This window comes from Diprion similis, chromosome 10 (assembly GCF_021155765.1).
Source record: "Diprion similis isolate iyDipSimi1 chromosome 10, iyDipSimi1.1, whole genome shotgun sequence".
In the NCBI taxonomy this organism is placed as follows: Eukaryota; Metazoa; Arthropoda; class Insecta; order Hymenoptera; family Diprionidae; genus Diprion; species Diprion similis.
In genome coordinates, this window is record NC_060114.1 from 11,573,170 (window position 1) to 11,600,218 (window position 27,049).

The 27,049-nt window shown below is 36.1% G+C and overlaps 1 protein-coding gene across 1 annotated transcript in view; it reads left to right on the forward strand.

Moving 5' to 3' along the window:
* Positions 1–22,865, forward strand: part of LOC124410955 (neuropeptide Y receptor type 2) — a 35,887-nt gene extending 13,022 nt beyond the window's left edge. The window contains exons 4-7 of the mRNA XM_046889706.1: positions 675–827; positions 6,851–7,045; positions 12,637–12,771; positions 22,438–22,865. Of these exons, the coding sequence (XP_046745662.1) occupies positions 675–827; positions 6,851–7,045; positions 12,637–12,771; positions 22,438–22,699 (745 nt within the window). The 3' untranslated portion in view covers positions 22,700–22,865. The remainder of the gene's footprint in view (positions 1–674; positions 828–6,850; positions 7,046–12,636; positions 12,772–22,437) is intronic.
* The last annotated feature ends 4,184 nt before the right edge of the window (positions 22,866–27,049 follow it).

Here is a 27,049-nt window from a genome sequence, read left to right on the forward strand (position 1 = left end):
ATATCCGGTATACAGTATCAAAGAAATCCTGAAAAGCCCTCCTGATATATGAAACCTTTCAAGTCTCATGGAATTTTTCATATCGTGCAGCTTCAACCCTTTCACTTACACATTATTGTGTTGAGTCAACTTTTATAACAAAATAGTATTCTGTAGTTTTTGAGGTCGTTGATTACGAACCTGAAATTAGATTTCAAAAATTCAAGAAAGTGGATCCAATATGGCGGACAAAAATTTCAAATTCAAACAAATCAATTAAAAAAAAAATCTATTCAGGGGTGTTCGGGGTCGCTCATTACAAATTTGAACTTGGATTTCAAAAATTCAAAAAAACGGATCCAATATGGTGGACGAAAATTTTGAATTTGGTCGAATGCGTTAAAAAAAATCTGTACAAAGATCTTCGGGGCTGCTGATTGGTTTTACCGTGCTGAATTTTCAAAGTCTGATTTCAGATCCGTAATCAGCGAGCCCAAAAACTCCTGGACATAGTTTTTTTCTCCGGATTCGATCAAGTTTAAAATTTTTGTCCACCATATTGGATCTACCACGTTGAATTTTCAAAATCTTTAACACAATAATTACTTTTGAGTATTGAAATCAAATGATTAAATAAATGTGACGTAAGACGTTATCAATCAGTGATTCAGTCATGTGTAAATGTCGGATTGCAGATACGTCGCTCCGTTGACGATCACCACCTACCTCTACGTAAAGGCGAGCAGAGAACTCCAGACGCAGGAAGGCCCCTTGGCCGTGGCCATGTACGAGGCAAGAGCCAGGGATTCGTATTCAAGGCACGGCAGTCGAGCCAGCACCGACATCACGTAAGCGTAATGAATCTCTTCTTTGCTTCAACGGAATAAAAGATCCCGAGCCACTTGTTAGACTCCCGGCTTTTTGCGGCATTTCGACCTCCGTTGGTACGGATGAACGGGATCCACAGCTAGATTCGAAAGTTGAGCAAGGGGGGATAAAACGTTGGACAAATCGCTTGTAATGTTATTTTCGCCATGATAATGACACAACGTCTCCACTAGGTTATAGAAATGATTTTGAACAAATTCGAATGACGCCAGCTCAGACACCAAAAATTTAAAACAAGATTTTTTAATTAGAATGGTTAAAATGATTATAACTTTCATGTTTTTCAATTCATTTTCTTCGTCATAGAGACCTTCAGAAATGGACTGAAAAAATGTCCAAATAATTTTATTTAAAGTGGACAAAAACTGATTAGTGTAAGTCCTGAACAACAGGTGTTTCATCACTAATTACATTTTCGCTATAATTTTGTGTAAAATGTCTAGAACGTTTTTCAAATGATTTTTGGGGATCTGGTTGGGAAACAAAATGAGCCCAAAAACGTTAGAATCTGATTGAATATACTATGTTCTTGTGTGTGCGTCTCTATTCCTAACTTTTCATTTCGACTATGGGTCCCATTCATTCGTACAAGTAAACACAATTTCATACGTGGGTTAGGTCTGCAATTTAGCCTGACCCGAGTGCCGACGGAGTCTCGTCTAAACAGCAGAAAATCACAGATGAAAAAAAATGTAACGAGAAACAAGGGTTGGTGAAATGGAGGAAATAATTTAGGTTTACAAGCGTTGGTTGGGCCAGCTACCCTTAAATTTTACCGCGACGCTCTGGCACTTTATTAATAGAACTTTTGACAGTAAGTCGTAGAAATTGCCTCGATCCGCTGTGCTTGCAGGGTGGTAAAATCCCTCCTTTCAACGTTACGACGAAAACCTCAGAATTCTGGCACAAACTTTAATACAGCAGGTAGGCCAAAAAAAAGAAAAAAAAAACTGGAACAATTTAAGACCTGAATGAAATCTGAACACGTTGATAGATCTTGATGCATTTTTGTTTGCCGGAAACTAAAAAAATCAACTATAATTGCGTTCCAAAATCCAAATATCTTCTTGTTTTTGAAATGTGATTACTACAGTAGTTTAGATTAATTTAATTATACGTCCCGTTTCTCATATATGTGTAGCCGAAATGGTCCTGCAAAATCTTCGAAATCTCGAGCATTCCAAAACACGAAATAACTTACCCTTGGGGAATGGATAAGCGGGAGTTAATGACGTGAATAATTCGGTGATATCCTGTTAATCCCAGCGTCATCCAAGAAACGCAAATGAAGTAGGGTGGCTTAGTTTAAGTTAACAGAAAATGCGACGAAGATTATTTTTTCTCATTTCTAGAGAAACGTTGGAAATACTTTCAGACTGATTCGTTCCACGTCGTTGGTTTCTGACAAATGTATGAAAACCAGTTCGATAAACATTGAATGTACCTTGCCTTACAGTATCCAGTTTACGAGTGATCTTAAAATGAGATTTACCTTTTGTTGGGAGTCGTTGCGATCGAGAAACCGTGCCAAAGATTGTCGAGTAGTCTACACGTCGTCGTCTTGTACAGTGAAATCACATTTGAGCCTCTAGCTGGCAGTAGCGGGCTTTACAAGCCGCGGAGCCATCAATATCGATGGAGAGGAAATGAGGAGGAAAGAACGTTAAAATCAGGTTACGTATTCATTATTCGACGAGATGACTGATGCCACATTCTGGTAGAACTAAAAGAGCAAGAAAGTAAATGAACAGAAGATGAAAACCCCTTTACAAGTGATCTGTAAAGTGATCGATCATGACTCTCATCCCTCGTTCATCTTTCTTTTAAAGGATAGAAGCTCACCATCGAGGCGCTTTTAAGCCTATCCTCGTTTAATTATAGGCTTCCAGAAAAGTCGGTAAGCCGCAAATACTGACAACGCCTGAAGTAATAGTGGATTGGAGAAAATTCAAGCATGCTAAGGATAGGCTCCAGTGAAGCATAGTAGCAACAGTTATTAAAAGAGTTAAAATCTTTCACAAAAAACAATTAAGATTAGCTACTTCTCATTGTCGTTATTATTCTACTCTACAACAGTGGTACGATATCCGTTCAATAGTTTTTTTGGATCTCCAATTTCTGCAGAATGACAAGATTATGTGAATACAATTATAAGTCAAAGTAAATTTGATTATAGAAAAGCTTATTTTGATTGGATTCAAGCAATCTGAACCTCTTAATTGGAAAAAAAAATCTGATTACCAGTAGACACATAACTAACTAAATAGACCCATCCATTTCACGTTTTTTTCAAATACTCTTCTTTTTTCTCGCAATGAAATAAATATTGTACCAAATATCGTATCGAGTCTAACAAGCAGAGGGCGACGAGTTTTCATCTTTATTTCCGAGAAGACGAAACAAGCCTGATAGAGTTACAAATTTTTTTCGTGTGAATGAAGAAGAGAGTCAAACAACGAATCACGTTTTTTCAACGTATGCATACGATTATTATCTATATTTAATCTTCCAGTCACGTGATGCTTCTAATTCGCCAGAAAGATGCAAATAGAAGAAAAAAAATCACATTAATAATAATAATGAAATATAAAGGTGAATGAAGAATGATGCTGAACCGGAACAGAAACGCTTCTCGATAATTATTATTAAGTGGATTAACAAAGAAAGAATCAATTCGTACCTTTTTTGTCACCCATCAAATCACGATAACTATAGTTCCGAAGTTCTTAGCTACTTGGCTCGTGTTCAGTTAAAAAAGACAATCGACGTTACGCCGCCCTTATTAAATTCAATTTGCTGCACAATCCTCGGCCTGTTTCAAACATTGATAAACAGCTGCGGGATAACGAGCCAAAGTAAATAAAGGTGTTTACAGCCGTCAAGAGTGCTCGAAGGTTTTCGGCACAGGGTATTAAATTTGGCGTACCGTCGGGATTCGCTGCCCCTCCCATTAGGGATCCACCGAGAGTAATGAGTGGAAGTTTAACCTACCTTAATTAGGAATAATTATACTGGTTTCCCAAAACTGTATGGGCTCTTCTTCGCTAGTCCGCCTACATTCGAAAACCATAAAGCCGCTTTGCACTCACCCGTTTTTCATGCCGGCCAAAATTCAGACTTTGAGCTTTACTCAACCCTATTAACTTGCCTCATTTACCCTCGTTTTTAGCCCGTTTGCAAGGGTGCTGGTAACAGTCTTTTCTGCATCACAGATTTTGATGGAGAGGCGAATAAAAAATCTGCCTATTATGTACTTGAATTAAACTGGTCGAATGAAAACCGGTGAAACAACTGGTGAAACCGTAACTCATTACACATGAAGTAAACTACACTAATAAAAATTTCAAATGCGCACTAAATATATGTAAAACGAGTATAATGGAATTTTTTCATTTTACATCGCAGCACACTGAAATGATCTAACGAAATTTCAACTCTTTGTGTTTATATTTCATCCAAGTAAATATACAACGCCAGTTCTGGATACAGATCTCGTTACCGACACTTTACCTAGCCAAGACACAAACCTTTTTCTACAATGTTCGTGTAAAGTATCAAGACAAAGATTTTATTACCGACACTTCATCTAGCCAAGACGCAAACCTTTTTCTACAATCTTCGTGTGAAGTATCAAGATACAGATTTTATTACCGACACTTCACCTAGCCAAGACACAAACCTTTATGTATGTACTCACACGCTATCGTCACGTTGATATTGAAGGCGCCTAATTGATTCGCTGTCATTATATGAGAAAAATGAACAGAATGAGAATAGATCCCGTTTCTTGGGCGTCTCTAAGAACGCCACGAAGTTTGTCCATTCGAAGTCCTAACGACTAAAACTACTCGGCATGCAAACTTCTAGAAAACCAACCTCCGAACTCGCTCAACTCTGAAGATGCGGAGTCCCAAGTCTGCAGAGCTCCAACAAAAAATAACTACGAAGTTCCAAAGTTCAGAAACACCTTTATAATGTCATATCTACCACATCCGTCGAACCATGAAACCGCCGTTCAAGATTTACACTTCTTTTACGTATCCTTTATAGTAGTCAGCGACTTCCCCAATTGGTGTGCAATCTCGTCAAAATCCAAATTGCCGTTTTAAATTTTAAAATCGTGATACGTATCAAAAACTTGTTTCAATACGCAGAACTTTTTGGTTAACCACGAACTATAATACATGCTATAAATATTCATTGTGCAAAGTTTAAACGACCCTCGTGATAACTTGGATCCATGTAACATTCACGTGTGCAGCAAGCTGTGCCTGACTCGCTTCATAAATTGTAATTGGTACATGCAGTATCATAAATTGAGTAAAAAACTTTTTAACTGCAATTCATGCGGAGCTTGAAAATTTCCTTTTCCCTCTCCGTATTTCACCCGCGTCTGCATGCATAAATACTCATCGTTAAAATACGTACCCATGCGGAGCTCCATAATCCAGAGTCAAGTTGTATTCCTTTCCTCTCTCTGTGATAAACTCGACGAGAAGTTAGCCTCTGTACAACTGCATGCGAAATCTCTACAGCATAAGTAGTCAGCCACTTTAGCTAATTGGTTCCTCGTATTATCCTTCGCAAATATTCTATCTACCCAGTGAGCTGGAACGAATTGATAAGTTTTAATTCCTGAAGATATCGAATTGAGGTGGATCAAATGAAACCAGAAGTTCGCAACTCGTCATTTTCAATTTATTCATGGATGATTGACGACGATTTAGCTCATCTGACTGACGGTTAATTTTCACTGATATTAATATTCCAAAATTCATATTTGCCATTTTCTAATTTTGTAAAAACTGAACCAATGGACAAAATATATTATATAAAAGGTACCGGGTCAGAGTTGGGCGAATGAACTAAATTAGCATCGAGTCAAGTCTCATTCATTATTCATAAAGAATCTTTTTAATCCGTCTTTCATGAAACCACATTCTATACTAATGCCAGCAAATCAAGTCTAATTTCTCAAATTTTTTAACAGAAATCGACTGAAAAAAATTGAACCACATTATTGTATTTTTATTTTAAACAGTGTACTTTGGTTCTTAAGTATTTCTGAAAAAAATAAAAACCAAAGACACCGATAATGCCGTCAGATATGTGAGACGAACATAATAATAATGTCGCACTGATACGGTCGTGAACATATCGCTGATCTATAATATTTCACTGAGACTTATTCGTGAAGCCAATTCTGATCGCATGAATGCCCACAACGATCGGATGATGGTCCTTCTGATGAATGGGAAATTTCTGGCCTCATTTTATACGATAAATATATTGCTTATAATACACGTGTCAAAGTCAGTTCATACCTTGATTTTCAAAACAAATCACACATTTTCTCTTAACATTCAAAATGGCTTATTTCGTTTCTTAACGACTTTTTCACAGAAAATCTCTCTTCGTATCTTCGTTGGTCTATAAGGTATTTTTTTTTTTTTTTTTTTTTTTTTTGGTAAGTTTAATTTCGCTGTTGCGTAAATAAAAGATCTTCTTGGAGTCTATTGCGAAAAATGTAATATTCAAAACGTATAATTTCAGAATTCGATTCTCATAATTCTATTTAGCGATAACTGAAATTATAACCAACTAAAAATACGCTAATGAGCTAAAATTGTTGATATTAAAGAAAAATGGTAGTACATTAAAAAACGGTTTAAATCAATCCAAAAATCTTAGTTCACCTGCTGAGGCTTCTTTTTTTTTTCTAACCGTGTAGGCATAACCCATAACTTCTCTTCCTGATCAAAAGCGGAGTTCCTTTTATTTTTTATCAACTTAAATCGTTCTAATCAAGGACAAAGACGACTCACACTAAGGAGACTGCCCGAGCCGACGTTTCTAGCAAAACAATATACCGAGATCTTCAAACTGCTGGTAATGAGTCGGAATACCGGTTCCTATGAAATATAAAATGATATTCTGAACAACTACTCCTTTGTAATGAAACCGGATCAATTTCATCTTCCAGAACCGGACGTGACGGCAAACGAGAGAGTGGAAGCGTTGTCACTGGAAGTGCTGTGGTCGGATTCTCTGGACTCTCTGGAGGATACGATCTCTACGACGCGGAGCTGGACGTGCGAAAGGAAAAGCGGACCCAGAAATACCTCGTCTTCATGGTCGCCGTCTTTGCCATCTGTTTGTGTCCTCTCATGGTGCTGAGGTGAGGAAAATTAATTTCATATGCTTTAATCACAAGGAACGAAAGATTAGAGACAACCTTTTTGACCGCATGTTCTGAGAAATTCGTTTCTGATGAGCTAACAAAAATGGAAAATTTCGCAATTTTCAATTTACAAAACATTTTATTATAAAGATAGGAAAATTTATAAGGTTCGTAATTTACCCAAGGTAGAAATCGATAATAAACCGCTCAGTTTACTTATTGTCTGTAAAGTTGAATTAAATTCAAAGAACCGAATTTTCCTCGATATTTGCAAGCGTCTTAAAATCGGACTTTTAGTTCTTTCGATCAAAGTATTTGATCCTTATTAAAACCAGAGTCTTAAAAGTGCTACAGATTGGTCCGGGCACGACTGCTCGTTCAACTCCAAGGTACAGGTTTGAAATATTTCATAACAGAAATCCTGATCGACAGCACGGATAAATCGAATATATAATCTATCACGTTGTAACACCGTTTCGTACCTTGAAACCTGTCAATTCCAATGATGGTAAATCATCATGTATAGTATATACGTTACCCAGTCATTTAATGCGTGATTAGCAATTCACGCCGCTACCACCGAGAAACCCCGACAACCCCATCCTCACCCGGGGCATCAATTTGTTGGAATGAATGTACCACTAAAGGCAAAATTCTTGGAGGATGAACGTGTCGGGGTTTTAGATAACAACGCGATCATTCGCGGGTAATTTAGTGACTATAACTTCCTCGGGCGTAAAAACTCTCAGGGAGTAAAATTAAAAGCCTGAGCAAGCCAGTGACAGTAATAGCAAATTCATTGTTCAGAAGTGACTTCAGAAGTGATCACATAAAGGTGAGGACCGCTAGTGGTCATCCTTCATCTCTAACTTAATGGACACTAGCTAAAAGAGAGTTCTTTTATTTTAGTCTAATGATTGTATAAGGGATGGTCGCAAAAGGGTGTAAATTGGAAGCGGTCCTAAAACCACCCCCACGAGGAAAGCGTGTGTCTCGCTCAGCTGATGCACCCTGACTAGCTAGACGAGTTAGTCGAACAATTTGCTATTGGCTCTAGTACAGGGGACAACCCTAGTAGGTACTATTAACTTAGTCGAATTAGACCAAAAAAGGGGCTGATCTGGAAAAAATTGTGAGTAGCAATTTTCTTTCGGAAATCGTTGGGCGGAGGGAAGGGGTGGGAGGGGGGGGGGGGGGGCTGGCAGTCTACATTTCGATTTTAGGGATTCACACCTCAGTGCTTCAGCCGCCATCTTGAATTTACTTGAATAACTCATTTATTTTTAATTTTATACGAAAAATGGTATTTATCATAGTTTTTTAAGATTAAATTTCCTACAATTTTGGTCCTTACCAGTTTTTCTCTAGGGTCGATATTTTCGATTACGGCCCGAAAAGAGGGGGTGAAAATGTGTTATTGCATTATCACGTTTATTTTCCATTTTACATGAAAAATGGTTATTACCGAAGTGGTTTGGAATAAAAAAATTCATTTGGTTAAAAAAAATTCACCTCCTCTTTTTGGGTCTTATTCTAAAAATATCGAAAATATCGATGAGGATCAAAATTGTAGGAAATTTAATTCTAAAGAACTTTGGTGTTTACCATTTTTCGTATGAAATTGAAAATAAACGAGTTATTCAGTAAATTCAAAATGGCGGCTGAAGCAATGGGGTGCGAATCCTGAAAACCGAAATGTAGACTACCAGTGACCCCCCTCCCCAACGATTTCCGAAGGACAATCGCTACTTACAATTTTTTCCGGGTCAAATCCTAATTCGACTGGGCTATGTTGCAGCCTGATACATGGAATATCCTTAATAAGGAGTAAACCAAATACAGGAAAACCAGATTGAGAGTAAAACGACTTAGGGAACACGCGCCGAGTTGCGCTTGTCCGCACTCGTTCACTGCCGAAACTTGTCTGCAAAAATCCAGGCGCTCACGATTTTCAGATCATCCAGCGACACCCGCCTGCCCTCTGGTGCCGAGCGCTGAAACTATAGACTAGTCGAGGGGCACCATCGTGGTGTGAGTATACATGGTGTGCCTAGAACCCCTACGACACGCCCCTTTCTTCGAGGTTAAAGCCTTTAAGTGAGATGCGTACCAACTGTCTAAAGAAATCCCTATATTTTTGGGGAATTATTTTTCTGACGAACGCTATCCTGCTCGGTAATGCCACCATGTATAGTTATGGTGTGAGTTATTTAAAGTCCCGCTCTTTTCTCCCCACGCAGATTCAACGTCGCAACAATTAATCACCACCGATCTAGGGAATTTTGACGCTGTTGGTACATATCTTACTTAAGTCCAGTCAAGCGCGAGAGAGAAACTTTTTTGGAGAAAGAAGCTGCACTCCTAGGCACACCATGTATACTCACACCATGGACTCCACGCCTTAAGCTACACTGAGTGCGATGAAGGCCCGAACAAATGATTACATTAACTTGAACTGTCGTGTCATTGATATTTGAATAGGTAGGCGAAAAACACACAGAATATCGTATTGTGACGATTTGGTTCTGAAAAAGAATTGGGTATTATACCGTTTGCACTTGAGGTTTTTATTTGGTATGAATTTAGTCTACAAAGATTTTCTGATTAGTTGATGATTTTCTGTATTTTAGAACAAAGTTTTACTGATAAATTTGAACTCAGCAAACTTCGTTCCCATTACGTAGCAGTTAAACTTTTGCTTCCTGTTTCTTTTCTTTCGTAATTTTATTGAGTTCAGAGTATTGTGCCTGGATATTTCTCATTGCGGCATTCCATTTCCTGCTCCTTTCTTCACCAACCGGCTGAGGGAATTTCCGGAAGCGTTTGGAGCAGCTTTTGTCAAGCTTCGACGGTTCGAGTTTGCAGTATATGGAGCGTGGCTAGAAGAGAAGTTCACCAATACGGTGTGGCGAAGTTTATTGTGTTTCGCGCGAACGACTTTCCCGCTAAACCACTCGATGTATGGTCCTTAGGATCAGAGCGATGCCGCACAGCATCCAATTCGTACGTCACCGACGGTCCATTTCAAGACCTTCTTATACAAATAGGACGAGATACTTTGTAGAATTGAAAAGTGAACTTATCTTAATGTTTGAGATGGAATTCCACACTCATTGTCAGCCTAAACGTGAAATAATAATAAAAAGGTTTCGTAGACTTGTTTCATACTTCGAACAACCTTTAATATTGAATCAAAACTCATTTTTTTTAAAACTTGACGCTGCTTGAGATGAAAAAATTATAGTATAATTATTGCAAAATTACTTACGGGGTCCACGCAAGATGAGATTGACGAGAAGGGACTGTGGTAACAACGTACTAGCAAAGTTCTAGATTCAAGTAACATACATATTTACTCTAGAGTTGTTAGATAGTTCTAAAAGCCAACAGTGTCGAAGTCCCTTTCCAAGTCGATGTCAAGTCTTTTGTTAAGTTCCGTGTAGTATAGGGATTAGGGTTTTGCATTTGAATGAAACCCCTTAGCATGTCCGGAATTCACCTGCGCATAAAGTATCCCAAAAAGCAATTTCCTCTCGCACGAGTATGTTACTTAATATTACCATTGCCCACGGCATTTCATCTTAATATGATGATCATGATAAAGTACCAACAAGAATAGCGACAACGATAACGTTTGTGTAATAAATGGCAAGTAAACGTCGAGAAAAATTGTTAGGAAATTTCTTTACCCTTGTCACATTTTTTAAGTAAGATTTAATATGAGTCGGACATGCATTGTTGGTAGGCTTATTTTTTTTATTTATTTATTTTTTTTTCTTTATCTTCCAAGAAGCTATCAAAAATGTATAGGGATGTGATTCGGAGACATTTTTCATTCGCGCATTAGCCGGATTCGTGACCGGAACGAACTGCTCTGACCTTTTGTACATTTGTTCACTTTTCTTTCATACCTTTTTTTCACTCTTCGTTGAAAGGATCTGCTTTAGCTGTAGTCCTGACCCCATTGTTCAACGTCCAACTAAACTGTCTCAAGGACTGCTTTTCCACTTTACTTATACCTCCGAAAAACGCCTGGGAACTTCAAAAACTTTACGGGACTTCCGTTTTTTCAATAATTCTTTAAGATGGAACAAGGAGATTAAAAAAAATTCTCATTCATTGAATTTTATATAACAATCCAAAGTTTTTTACTGCTATTTCTCCATAGAGCCTGTGTTAAAAATCAAATTTCACACAGGTTTTTAAGTCCCAACGATGCTCTATTTCGAAATTTTGAATAGATGAAAACACACGTTTTTAAATCATGAACAGCTAAACAGTCAACAAGTTGATTATGAACTATCATTTCGAAGAGTTTAGTCAGAGTAGTCAAGTCAAAAGCTAGCGACAGTCAATTTGGAAAATTTCAAAAATTCTCTGAAAGTATCTGAGCTGAACGATTCCAACGAATATACGATACTCTCACCTTCCTCGAAGAATAATCCAAACTCATTTCCTCCCGTTGATTTTCCAAGGATACCTAAGTCAACACAATTCCAGGTTTCCCTGATCTTTGATACGACGCGCGGAAAATGAACGACGAAATATTCAGAAGTTCGCGATGGTTCCGGGAATTTGTGAACAGAAGACACACTGCCTTCGAGGAGTTTCCAAAGTTTCCGAAAAAACGGTCACCCAAACCATACCCACTTCCGAATTTGAGTACCTTGCCAACCTTGGATGTTATTCGAAGGATTTTCAGGCTTGTTAGTAGCATCTCTCATACTTTATTGCCTCAGGTGTTGAGCGAGATAATTGCCTCTGTTGCAACAATGAATTAAACTTTGTTATTCAAATAGGAGATCTCCGGAGGATTCTGGGTCAACCGATAATTCTTCTTCTTTCCTCCTCGTTACTTCCAGCATGCGAAAAAGGTTCCATATTCAATTTTCATGACCGTGTTTAGTTTGTAGAAAACATTATTCACCGGGTGAATTAGAATTGCTCGCGATATTAATCAATATGGAATTTTAACAAACTAATCCAGAATATTTTGGTAATATTCTTTCCTCAACGGATTCAAACTAATTATTGTCACTTCCGGGGAAATTACGGATATAATATGAGTTCGTGCAAAATTTAAATTTTGAACTGAAGCTTTCGGAAACTTATTTTTTTTTTTTGTATATGAAATTATATCGTAACGAGAAAAAAAATTTAAAAAAAAAAAATCGATTTCTGGCGATTTCTGACGTTTTAAAAAATGTGGAGCGACCTCTTAAATTTTTTTTTTTTTAACTGTCCTTTGGAGTGGGCTCTTAAAACATCAAAAACTAACATTTTGTCACACGAGACTCAAAAAAAAAAAAAAATAGTCGTTTTTTTTTGCGCCACCCTAGTGTTCACTCTTTTAGGTTAGTAGCAGGACTGTTTTTTTACAATAATACCGGTTTCTGCAATAATATCGAAATTTCACCGCTTTTGACAGTCGTTACGTCTAAATTTAAAAGATGGGTTTTATACGTTTTGATTCCAATTTGAATCGCTATTAATTTTCTTTTCTTCCAGGAACTATTGTTCTCTTCTTTTGAAGAATAACAGTAGGTACTTAGTAAATGCTTAGTAATGATATATTTATCTTGTTTCAGGCTTGCCAAACTCGCACTGGTAGAGACTTACGAAAACAGCGGCCACTTCGATATTACTTTTACAATGTTCGTCTGGGTTGCCTTTGTTCCGATAGTCACGACCCCCGGATTCTACGCCTCCTGGCAGATGAGCAGGTTCGTATAATAACACCATTATATTCACGATTCGAGCTGCGATCTACGTTATTGATGATCCGTTGTAACAAAGAAATAACTTTTCACCCTAGATAGTCTGCAATGTAGTTTATGAAATCCCATTATCTGTGAAAACTTCATTTGCGCAACATCCACCAATTTTTCGGGAATACAAAATATTTCCAAACAAACAGAAATCCATCATGGCTTCTCATCAAATTACACGCTTTCTGAAACCCAAAGACTCAGAGATGACCGTTTTGCCTGTTACTGAAAGCATGAAAACTCCGAAGGAGATCATGACGAGTGATTTTGAGACTAACATACTCGAAATACTCAAATTTTTATGGACTAGAAACTTGACTTAAACGCTATTAATTCATCGATATAATTACGTTCGAAAGATCTAAAAGATCCCGATCGTACTTTTGCTTCATTGATCTATTAAATCGTTAATCCCGAATCTGAATTCGTAGTTCGAAGTCCGAATTACATATTTTTTTTCTTTCCCTTTGAACTTGGAACCTGAAGTGTGAGAACGAGAAGTTCGATGACTAACTAACGGGCAATCTAATCGGCTCGTTTTATTCTGACTCCCTTCTGAATTTTGTACTCCAGACATCCAATTTAAACTCGATGATATCGTGGCCCTTGAAGATCAACATTTATGAAGAGCGAACCGTATATTTCCATTTTAATGCAGCCTCTACGATGTCGCAACTGTTACCATGAATTTAGAATTCCTGACATCACATTCCAACTCACAAGCCGTTCCAAAACCCCCTGATTACCATGCAATGCTCATGAAAAAGGATTCAGATTTACTGATTCAAATATAAAAAGATTTCCAGACCACCGCGGCTACTTGCAAAGTCTAATACCTTCAATACCAATCGATCTTTCGTGCAATCTTATACCCGAACATCGATCCACTCTTATCGGTAACACCTACGACGCACGTAGCAAGAGACGATACATTTATTCACAGCTTGATGTATGTTTTGGGCTGCTTTTCGCCTCGTGTTATTGATGTCGATAAGGATTGTTTTTCATCGCGTTTGAATATCCAATGTTTTTTTGCTACCTGGGTTAACCATTATTGTTCACATACTAAAGTTTAAAAAGACACGAGTATATAAAATTTCCAGTAATTTCCTCTACGATCGATACGTAACTTAATTTTTTGAACCATCACGAATTATTAATAGATCTTCCCAAAATAATCAACAATTTTTAAATCCCACGAAATCTCCCAAAGTTATATATTTCTAAACTTTCCGTGATTATTAAAAGTTCCAGAATTCCCTGAAAGTTCCTTGAAAATCATGCTTTAAATGAAATATCAGATTGCAGAGTTGCGAAGAATCGACGAATGCCCAAGTAAACTACGAAGTAATGAAATTATTATTATGATAATTATAATCAACGTTATCATTTGCAGATCGCTTTCTATTCTCATAAAGATATCAGGTTTCAATACTCTCACATATATATGGGACGTTCCATGCGAACCTGACCAACGTCTGACCCTCACCAATTGAGTTTTTTCTTTTTTTCTCTCTTTTTTCTTACAATTTTTCTGCAACTGTCCCAACTCTGAAAGAGTAGACTAAATTTTTTCAGATTTTTTATTCAACTGCTCAATTATTTATAAATATTTGAAGTGGTTTTGAAAAAGACCTTTTTCAAAATTCTCAGAAACTGTATTTTCTTGCATTTTTTTCAACACCATGAATTTTTTTGGTGGACTGAAACATTGTTTAAACGGTTCAAAAATTCCCGGAAAATTCTTGAAACTTCTATTTATCACCTAGAATATTTCTAGACCATTTCGGTTATGGAACAATTTGTATTCATTTTTTTTGGGCACATTGAACTTGTTTTATCAACTTCATAATGAAGATGTACTAAGTGAAAAATAGATGTTTTGAATTTTTTTTTAGAATTTCCAAACTGTTTAAACAATGTTTTAGTTGATCAAAAAAATTAAACGTGCTAACCAAAAAAAAAATATCCAAAATGGTGAGGATCAGACATTCGTTGGGTTCGTATGGAATTAGTATGTCTAACCTAGATCAGATTGGGTTTCAATCTGTGCTGACGAAGCACATACCGCGTCGGTAATCCAGGACCCTATTGTTTGCCAAGTCATGGTATCGACATTGTCATACCCAGGCGTTATCAGGTTTTCCCTTTTAGCGAAAAAGATTGATTTAAGACTGAAACAAAGAGTCACGTGATAGTTGATCTTCAAAGAAATCTATCCTGCTTTTCGGTTTTACGTCATATCCGATTGGACCACACATGCATCGCGTACGATTATACAAATCTTAGAAAATCTGATGGCAAATATGTCCATGGATCGTTGATTTAATCGGTTCTGTGGACACACGCAGTTCACGAACACTTTCAGGAAAGAAGGGACCAATGATGTGACCTAATCCTGTGTACGGATCCTGATTGCTCCAGTAAATATTTTTCCTGTTCAAACATGGCCGCCAACATGTACCAACGTTGGAAAGAACAAGTCGAATCCCCAGGGATGCTAGAGGCTGATTGTATGTGCTTTATTGTTTTTTCACATAAAACAGTACCAAAAGCACGTTAAGATTTTGCAAATGATAAACTTATTCCAAATCAATTTAAATCCAATGAATGCTTCCCGCTGATTTATTAAGATTAAACAAAAAACTTGTTGCGTCAAACGTTCCAAGCGAATTTCAAAGCACTAATTTTCCACTTAAAATTTCACATTCGAACTGAGTGAATTTGAAGTCAGAAAACAGTTGATGGAAAACAATTTATAATAAACTCAATGTCCTTCGACTCCTGCGCTGTGAAAAGCTTTTCACTAGCTTCCGTTGACTACCTCTGTCATGACAACGTGTTTCTTTGCATTCGACGAACCGCGAGGAAACCACATCCTGGATTCAAGGACATCAAAGAACGCGGCTTCGTCATTGTTCAGGTTCTAAGAGCATGCAGGTAAAGACGAATTTAAATGCCATGGGATTGAATCCAGGTCACGGAATTCAGTCAAGTGTTTCCACGTTATTTATTATCGTCTTTGGTGTCCGTTTTCAGAGATCAACTGTGCTTGACATGAAAATTGTAGACAGCATGAATCAACTTTCAGTGAACATATTATCGTGATCAATCTCTTCACGTCAGATTCTCGCAAGCAAAGTAGCCGAATCCTTGACCAATAGATCATCCACGACAGCTGAAGGTCTGATCTAATCGTTTACCTACCTGTTCGCTGTAGTCCCTGAACTTGTGTATGGTGTATACACGTTATGGGGATGAGAGTTGATTCAAGGGTTGGATGACTGATCCATTTATTGCATGGATTACGAACTTAAAAAAAAATAAACGAGGATTTTTAAACTGCCCTAAGAAATAGATCAAAAAATGTTGTGTCCGGTGTTCAAAAGCCACAAAAAACAATTAGTGGCTTAGGGGTCCATCAGGCCCCACGTCCCCCGATAATAAAAAATATTCATTCCTTCGATCATTCTTACTTTGGGTTGATTGATTGTTTAGAAGGTGTATAAAATTGAAATTATTAAGTGTAAATTGTTGTCCCTCCGATTTTGATTTCAAAATTGTCTCTCGGTATTTTTTATTTATTTACTTATTTTTTTATATAAGTTTTTCTTAAGATTGACTTAATTTGTATAATTATGTTGTAAACGTCTTCAACCTACAATCATTTATATTTCGATGATATTCCAATCAATTTTCGTCGTAATTTAGTCTCAAAAGAGAAACAGTCTGAAAGTCAAATTCCAGCATACAATATGATTTCATTTTACAGGCGGCCATATTTGAATGATTATATAATGCCTGAGATCTATTGATTCAATTCACAGTCTTCGGATTTGTTTAAGTAAAATAAGACGATACTTCATACTGACTAAACGTAGTAATAATGCATTCAAGTTCAAAGTGTGAAAGTGCACGTAATTTAATAACAAATCTAAGAACGACGGAGCTCCAAAAACGAACAAACGTTTTAAATAAGGAAGGTCGAATTACTATTCTTGGTAAAACAAAAAAAAACCTCACACGGTCTCCGTAATTTAATTTTTTATTTCAAAATGTTACATCAGTGACGCGTTAGGTCTTAACTGGAATGAAATTGGGCAACGTGAGTTATGAAAACGGCCTCTTGATCATGATATAATTTAGAATTGCTTCTACGACATTAATTGTCAGAGGAAGCGAAATGAGACTATTTAATTTCATACTACTCGCGTAGTAAATTGTATAATAACAATCTGAAACCAGACCAACAACGTTCTTTGATTAACAAATGTCGGTTGTATTATTTGTTTCTTCTTACTTGTTTGATTGTTCGTCGATCATCAGCATCAAGTTCGTCGAGAAATGCGTGAAGAATATTAACAATGATTTCAAATATTTTGCTGATTTTTTTCTTGGAAGCTTAAAAATGTTTCTATTTATTTTTTTTTATTTTTTTTTTTTTTTTATTTTCTCTCAACTACGGCATTTGACTTTCTGGGTCTTAACAGTTTCACCCTCATGCTCAAATCCTTACCTCGGACTTTCTTGACACGGCGAAGAACAGCGAATAAAACCGGCTATAAAAAGTTGACGGTGATTTTTGCCCAACGACGTATGAAACGAGACTTATGGCGTTATTAAACCGTTACTTAATCGCTTCGGCGGAAATGATTCTGGGAAATAGGTCGTATAATTATATTATAGATAACAAATACCAATACGCTCGCAGGCATTGGTACTACACTCAATTTTTTAATTTCCACGTGTTTTTTTTTTTTTTGTTTTTTTGTATATAAGTAAAACCTTGAAAATTGTAAAAAAAAAATTACAAAAGCATTGCATGATTTTGATACAACATTACTGTTTTTGATAGTCGGTGTTGAGATGAAGTGAAAAATGGAACCTTCGACTGGCTGTGATTCTGATTCTTTTTTTTTTTTTTTTTCGATTGTCTTGAATTTTTTATTTCTCGTTAGCCTTTGATCTTCTTATTATCATTTTGCCGGTATTTATTGACATAATATTTGTTTCAAAACGTTTTTAGATTTACATTTATTACTTCCTGCAAGCATATAATTTAGTAAAATTGTCTTATTAATCAAAGTTGAAGAATTTCTGTAAAAAGTGTAACTTTGTGTATAAATGTAAGAGGATCTTTTTTCTAAATTCCGAAAAATTTTAATAAACCTCTGATGCTTGAGTCACCTCGTTTCGTCGACGAAATATCGAATAAGACTCACATTTTCAAGAATTGAATGAATAATTTTCCGTCCCGATGTTTTAACGTTGCGAAATAAATTATAAATGATAAAGAAAAAAAAAAAAAGTCGTTTCTGAGCCCGTACAGCACAATATCCGGAATTCTACGGAAACCGGAAACCCGGCCTCCTACAAAATTTCCAGAACTGTTTTCGTTCGCTCCGCGTGGAAGGATTCGGCTGAGCGTAACAAATCAGTAAAGCCATTCAATCACCGAGAGAGTTGGACCGCGAAACGGGGATGAAAATTGCCCGCGTGTACCACAAAACCCATACAATCGCGAATCCCAATTCTCCACACATGTGTGCTCGACGCGTAACGAGACTGTCGACATCGAAAACGACCAAAACAGCTCAACTTGGTCTCCAAAGTGACAGGAATAAGTGTGGCAAGTGTTTGCCTGCCGGATGGGTCAGCCGAATTACCCAATAAATATTGGAATAAGGTATGAGGAGGGGGGATAAAGGGGATGAAACAACGATCCGCGAATTAAGCTCCGCAGACTGCCGAATTGCAATTTCAGGGTGGCCACAGATTTTTGGGAAAAAAATTCCATGACATATCCAGTTTTTCCAGGGTCTAAAGCCTAGTTTTCTCTGACATTTTCAAAGTTCTAGTAAGTTACAAAAACCAAAATCATTCAGCTTGCTAACCTTGTATTCGGTTAAAATTTAATTCGAATTGATGAAAAATAAAACGTAAAAAAAGTCAGTTTGATCCAATTTATTTTCTCGATGAGAATAAGTAAACTTATTATCTCAAAAAATCATTTCTAATTTCGATGTTTCCCAATTTTTAGTTTTTTCCATGATCAAGTTAAAATTGCCCTGACAATTCGAGGCTTTTCACAACCCCTTTTAAAAATGCCCTCACATTTCCAGGTTTTACAAATTTTCCAGGTGTGTGACCACCCTGAATTCGCTAGAGGCACTTCCTATCGGTAAAAATATTTTGTACTTCCAATTCCGATCACGAATCGAGAGGAAAAAATCTTTGATGAAAATCACGATGAATTTCCTCTGTTGCTCAAGCAGTATTTGCACGTATCATATAATAGATCGTATAATATGGAGAATTTTAACGATGGATTGAACTGTGATCAGTGATTTTCGATATCTTTATTTTCTCTCAGTTTTTCCAATGTTCAAACAATTACACTCGTTCAAATTTTTTCCGATCGAATTTTTTCAAGATTCGGTGAACACAACGACTGATATTTTTCAACTTTCCGAAAAGTGAAAGCATTTTTTTTTCTTTTCGACAAAAGGTGACGAAAAATAACTTGTTAAAAAAAAAAAAAATTCTACTTTTTCCGTCCGGATTTACCGAATTACACTTTTTTTGTCAATTTTTTGTCCCGCGAGAGTAGATTTCCTATAAAATGATCCCTTCTATAAAGAGTGATTGAAACAAAACAGGCGATACGAAGCAATAAAAATTGAGCCTACGAGTCAAACAACGGCTTAAGTCGACTCGAGTTTTAACAGGAAAAATGGAATTAAAAATTCAGTTTTCAGTATTGCCAATAACTGTAACAATAACTGTCATGGTCACTGCAGCATTAAAAGTTGACGGAAACATCGAGAATTGTCAGGGTATACACCTTAGATTATAGACAAGACCGAGATGAGCGTATTTGAAAAAATGACTTAAGTCGACTTGAGCTTATTTTTGACCCATGGACTCAACTTGACCTTCCACCTCGTCTACCCTCACGTGTCCGTATTTTCTCCGTAGAAGCAGCAGCTAATCAGTCGTCTTGTTGATCAAGAAGGTGAAATCTAAGATGCCTCGTTATTCTGCTTCAATTATCGCGATTCCTAATGTCGAATGTAGGTGTAATCTTGTGATTTTCGGAAACGTCTTACGCCTAATTAGTAGGTATAATATCGGTCATTTTCGCGAGGGAACGTTTATGTGTAAGAGGCAATAAGAAACTGGGAAAGATGGGCGAAACGAAGGAGCTTTAGCTGGAAGTACGGTAAAAGCGATCTCGATAAAGTTAGCGAAATAAAATTTTCCTTCCTCTTCACTTGCCGAGTAAGATGGATCCGCTTTCACACGTGGCGTGCATCTCTGTAAGCCTAAGTATTCCGGAAGAGGGTGAAAAAAAAAAGAAAAGAAAAGAAAACAACAAGGATGAAAAAGGGAAGAGAGCTTTCCCCGATCTTAATTCACTGACAAATTACTTATTTCTTTCTTTTTTTCCTTTCTTCTGTTCCTTTAACACATCCCACTTTCCCCATTCCTTTTACCGATGAACGGAATCAAACATCCGGTGACTAACGATAATTATATAACTTGCTCTCAGCGAAGGTGAAGAAGACTCGATTAGACTTTTCCATTAACGTTTCACTGACCGCGTTTCCGTCCAGTCTACTCGAGCATAAAATTACGGGTCATTCTTTGAAAATAACAACTTTACTAATGACGATAGATTTTGGTAGAGATTTTGGATATTTATCTTTCGAATAAAAAATATCCTGACTGCAGTTCAAGATCGATTTTGATTAATGCTGCTGATATACAGAATTTTTAAAATTTTCAATACACTTGGTAGAAAGATTTATTCATCCAACGATATTTTTTATTTATTATAATGGTAGGTACCTTCGTTTTTGATAAAATGCCGATTTTCAGAAAAAAAAAAAAAAAAAAAAAACAATATACACTCTACCGAAGCAAGGTAACATTTAAAAACTCACAGCCATTTTTATACAAGTTTTTGATACCCTTTTACACGTGCAGTAAAAATTTACCAGTAAGGCATTCTTTTTAAAACGATCAGTCAAAAATTCATACCATTCTATTTTTTCGTAGACGGAGCAGCAAAAAGTATGATTGATGTACGGTAGGATTATTCGATAAGCAATATTTTCGCTTTTCCAAAAAATATATTCTACACGAATTCATGATCAATACCTAATCGAATCTCTGTTTCAAAATGCGATGTCGATCTTTTTGTAACGTAACTTGAAAGATAAATTATTCATATATGCATATAGCAGCTCGGTCCGTCAAACGCATTTTTTGAAAGTAACGTTCAAAGTATCAAAAGGCCTGTATAACTCGTGCGGAAAGTTTTATTCCAGAAACCCGTCTCGTTGGCTGTAACAGATGCTACCTTACTTCGAAGACATCAAACTCTGTGCAAAAATAATCAAAAATTCTTCTGTATCAATTAAATTTTCATAGACTCATTACTAATTGAAAAAAGACAAATAAGTTCATTTAAATTTCCACAATTTACAGTTAAGGATACTTTAAATCAATTTCAATGATCACTTCAACAACTTCACTTCAATAATAAATAAATACGATCTTTTTTTTGTCAATCTTCTCTTAGTTCCATTCTGTTGATATTTAATCTTTTTTTTTCGTTTCAATTTCTTGTGTAAAAGTTGCTGAAATCAGGAACTATTTTGACCTTAACATACCCGTTGTTAAAAAAAAAAAAAAAAAGAAGAGAGAATGAAAAGTGAAGGCGAATTCGTGGGGTGTAAATGAAGGGAATCGTGACCCGAATTTCAAGACTGGGGATGAATTGCGGGGACAACGAAACTGGCGAGGACGGAAGTGAGATAAAGCGGAACTGCGGCAATCTAGCAGTATCCGATACCCAGCAATAACAGGGTTCGCCTGTAACAGAAGGGTGAATATCCACCCCGAGAAATGTTCGGCTTTAAGGATAAGCTGGATGAGGGCATTAAAAAATGGGCCACGCTTACGATACTAAGCGTCTAAAACGAGTAAACGAATCGATTAAAAATGTCGTATAAACATACACAAAAAAAAAAAATTCCTCTCGTCATCACTGTACAGTCCTTAAGTATTTCCTTTCTATAGATTAACCGAAAAATGGATTACATGCAGGATAGAAAATGCAGAAAATGTGTTATTTTTATTTTTGGTTAGAATCGAAAGTCCTGTAACTTTTTACTGGAATAATTTGACGATGGTGTGATAATAAATAAATTATCGTTAACGGCTCATTTGAGTAAAATGAATCAAGTACACTGCGGAAAGACATTTAATTTTGCCATTAGCAAAAAAATTAGTGTACCAACTCAAGCGCAATATCACTAAATCATAGTTACCTGACCAAATTTTTTTATGATTCGAAAATTATTTAAACCGTTTTATTGTCGCGATACCTTTCAACAGTAGAAGATAATTTTTTGCTAGCTCGGTGTCACGTTAATTTTGGCGATTCTCAACAATGCCTTTTCTATATTTTGACTCCTTGTCATTTGGACTTTTCCAAAATGTGCCTCTAACAAATCAACAATTTTTAAATTCCGAATATCGAAAGATTAGTTAGAATTTCTCTAAATTTGAACCGGTTTTCTTTATGGTGATGAAAACTCCACTCTGTTTCAGACCGGCAAAAGAACGGCTCCGTGGGTACTTCCGGTTTTCGAATCGTCGTTTGCCCAGACCCTGCGAAGATGGTGTCCGAATGGCTTCCAGGCAAATGCCGTGTCCCCCAGCTGGACTGATGAACGTTGCCTACACTCACCATGCCGGAACCGAAAGCGTAAACGGAAGTAACGGAGGCGGCGGCAGTTCGCGAGGAAGTGCGAACTTGCACAGCCCCGATTTAGTGTCCAACAGCACGCATCGAGCAAGTTTAATGCAGTGAATAAGGTTCCGATGATTGAATTTTTCTTATATTTTATCTACGGGGCCGCAACGATTAGAGCGAAGCATTTCACGCTGGAATTTCTTCATCTTATCGCCAATGAAATGCAAGATCTAGGGATTTTCAAGCTTTTCCAATCACTGGTAAATCGTTGTTTAGGAAAACGGAATCGATTCGCGATTGTATTACATCCGTAGTGTGAGTATACATGGTGTGCCTAGAAGTGCAGTTTCTTTCTCCAAAAAAGTTTCTCTCTCGCGCTGGACTGGACTTAAGTAAGATGTGTACCAACGGCGTCAAAATTCCCTAGATGAGTGGTGATTAATTGTTGCGACGTTGAATCTGCGTGGGGAGAAAAGAGTGGGACTTTAAATAACTCACACCATAACTATACATGGTGGCATTACCGAGCAGGATAGCGTTCGTCAGAAAAATAATTCCCCAAAAATATAGGGATTTCTTTAGACAGTTGGTACGCATCTCACTTAAAGGCTTTAACCTCGAAGAAAGAGGCGTGTCGTAGGAATTCTAGGCACACCATGTGTACTCACACGACGATTACATCGAATATATTAATTCTGTATAGGTATGAATACGATTATATCAGTGTCTGTTTAGCAAATAGCGTGAGTAGACTAATATGAATGTCTTCAGTTGACAATACGGGCAGCAGATTTATTTCCCCATTTTTTAACTGTTGTTTCATTCAATCAGATGATATTTGTTCAGATATTTATTCAGCCATTTATACCTAGACTGGCATGGCTCATCGGTACAAACTTAAGTCTAACTACCAGAAACCGGACAGCTGTCGATACAATTATAGTTCTGTTTTACCAACATAAACCTTTCGAAAATTTACCGTATTACGCGAATACAATATTTCAATGTGAAAATCTTTCCAATATCAGTGATGGATTTACTGTGCAAAATAACAGGCTTACACTAATTAAATGTTAACATAAATCTTCTCCCTCTAATCCCCTGTAAATTTTCGTATTACGAAATCAGTGGACTGCATATTACGATCAATAGCTAATTCCCAAGTCTGCCTACTTCACATTCAGTTATATATTTAAAGGATTAACTTATCTTTACCACTGACCATTGACAAACTTTTTCATTTCAGTAATCATGTACAAAATCACAAGTGATCCATATTCAAAAGTTAAAGCGAATACATGAATAGACTATACTTGAGCGATAATGACTCGGTATGTCTGTTTTACCGATATTTGTTCCCCTCGGTAGTAGGCAACCCAACATACTGTGGCGTGTACTTGTAAACATCCTGCACGCGTAGAATATTCGAAAACGATCCGTTATACATGGGAAAATTCCTGAACAATTTTACTTCTGCGGTAGGAACGTCCACTCGATTTCTCTTGGAACGAGTCCACCAGACACGTCTGCGAGGTATGTGACATTTGGATATCCATTACATTTACGACGTTGATATTTATAGAGAGGTATTTCATCGGAGTTCGTTCGATCATGTCTATGATATTGATGACACCTGCAACGGATATCCACTGAAGGTGGAAGGTCGTTGTTCACCCCGCGTATATATCGGGATGTGATAAAGAAAGTGCGATAAAAAAGGTGGGAAAAAACTACGCCTATATGAGAGCACCCTTAACGGTATCGTAAAAGTAATGCTTTCACATTTGTCAAAGCCATGACGAGCGTATTATCGCGATCACATACGACAAAAAATGGAACGAAAGACCTGCAGCCCTCGATTAATGGAACTGGTATCATACGCTTAATACTTTTAAAAATTGCGACAAGCCGCGATCCGCGTTAAAAGGTATGTTTCGCAAATTCTGTTCTTCGAATAATAGTACTGCATGTGACAAAACTCAGTGAACGATAGACCTCATATACCTATGAGATTTTTTATTTTCACTCAAGGATTTTTCCTGTTAGTGAATAAAAAATTTTGAATAAATTAGTGCCAATAATTAGACTAAACCACGTATATGTGTATTATTATCATATTATAAGACAAAAATGTTAATATCGCTTATCGCGCCTAAGTCAAAGTATTTGAAATTTCAAAGCTATTTACTCAGCCGTACATAATGATGAACTAGTCGATTGTGGGATTGAAGAAAACAATTATATCTTTACTATTGGAAATGGTAATTAAAAATATATATGTAAGTATCTGTCATTTCCCTATAATAGTATTAATTATTACAACCAGTGGCTTCTGGATAAAGTTTCGTAATATTTTATTCTCATTTATCTATTTACCGTTATTTTTTCCGTGTCATTATTATTATTCAGACTGACTTGGCTATTATACAAATTCGATAATCTCAAGTTTTGAAGCCATTGTACTAGAATGCAAACGGAATTGCTGAAGATATGATCGAAGGACATTTAAAAATAGTTCCTTCGACAACTAGAAATAAGAGATCCCATACCCTTAAGGAGGCTACCCAAATAACGAGCAAAAAAAGGGTTTTTTTGAGAATAGGCTTTCTTAGGCTTAATAAATATATTCTCGAATTGAATAAAAAAAAATTCTTGAAAAACCCCATTTTTTTGCTCGTCAGTTGAGTCAGACCCCTTAAGTTTTAGCTGCGCTTATAAAAACCGTTCGTGGCGTTAAGGCACGGGAAAAAACGAATAAATAAAGTTTTAAGAGTGTGATATCACGTTTTGCACGTGTTAGCTATCACATATAATACATTCTGTATAATAAATATTTAAAGGAAGTGAAGCGACGTGGAGTTTACTCGACGGCAGAATTTATCATCGATGTAATCAATATATCACTGTTAATATTTCTAAACTGTTACGAGGATTTTTTCAATCGTTCATAATACATGTTTATACAAACAATAAGTATTAAATTATTATATGTATTATATAATATTAAATAACGGTATAAAAGGAGTCTATAAAATGACCAAAAGATCGTGTTGAAAGACAATATTGTGACATATATATTAAAATTATGTATACGTAGTAAAGGAGCTAGGATTTAATTTGATATTGTTACATGAATGTAACTGCTTGTATGTACGAGGAATGATAATATTTAATACGAAAGAATTATACACACGTATATGAACGTTAAACATATACATACGTAAATAATAATATGTACACGCATTTAAGAAATATTTAACCGAATGTCTGTAAAAATGTATTGCTTATTGTCTACTATTTGTCAACTATTTGTGAATTATCGTACCACGTACGAATATATAATAGAAGGACATTAAAGTCAGCAGATATTGAAGGAGAAAGAAAAAAAAAATAAACAAAATAATGTATCGTTGATAACGCTTACATTATGCAATTACAATTTAGTTATTGTCAATTCTTTAACCCTTTCATTCACGAAACGATTTTCCCTGAGAAAGTATATTGTTAATAATGAAATTATAGGAAAAAGAGGTAATTTTTCTGCCGTTATTTCAATTTGTACAGTAATTTTCGTAGTGAAAAATTGTCAAATGTTTTTTAATCCGTTGACTTTCGGTTTCTTTTGTCGATGAACAAGATACGAAAAACGGGAGAAAAGCAATTTGTATTCTAAGAATGATACACGGGTATGAAAGGGTTGATGAGAAGAAATATTGGCAAGTGATATTTATTAATAAACTGTTTTTAGAGTGAAACTAATATTTAGAATTTGTATTGGAAAAAGAATTCAGAATTTCACTTGGAAAAAGTAGAAAACAAATATCTAAGTGCTAAGTATACGATTCTATCTTACATAATGACTATATATGGTAATTGAGGCATTCGTGAGAAATTCTGATAGAATTTGTCAAAACGAAGAATAAAGCAGGAAATTTTTTACGCAGAAGTTTATTTATTCGCAACCGTTTTATACTGTATTGAGATATCAGTAAGTTGCATTAAATGCAGATAAATATTCGAATGCGTTAATTATAGAAACTTTCCGATTCATTTCTTAAAGATGATGTGAAAAAAGGTCGATTTTGCAACAATGCATCAAAATCATAAGCATCGTCTGAATGCATCTTTAAAACGCAGGGGAGTCTATTTTTGTTGCAATATATTTTTGTATTTTGCCAAAAACACGAAGTAAATACATCGCCAAATAGTGTAAATTATATATATACTTTTCTATGTTTACTGGATAAATATTCATTTCTGAAAAAGTGCAAGAGTATAATAAGTATTTTTCACGTATACTTTGTAATTACAACCCAACCTGTTTCTTGATCAAACTAAATCCAAAACTAATTTTCGGGTAAGAAATTGAAACGGTTATATGACCTTGAATTTTTCACTCTTTAACGATATTGTTTCTAATTTTATATCAAGATCGTCTATTTCTTTCTAGAATTTTCATAAAATTTC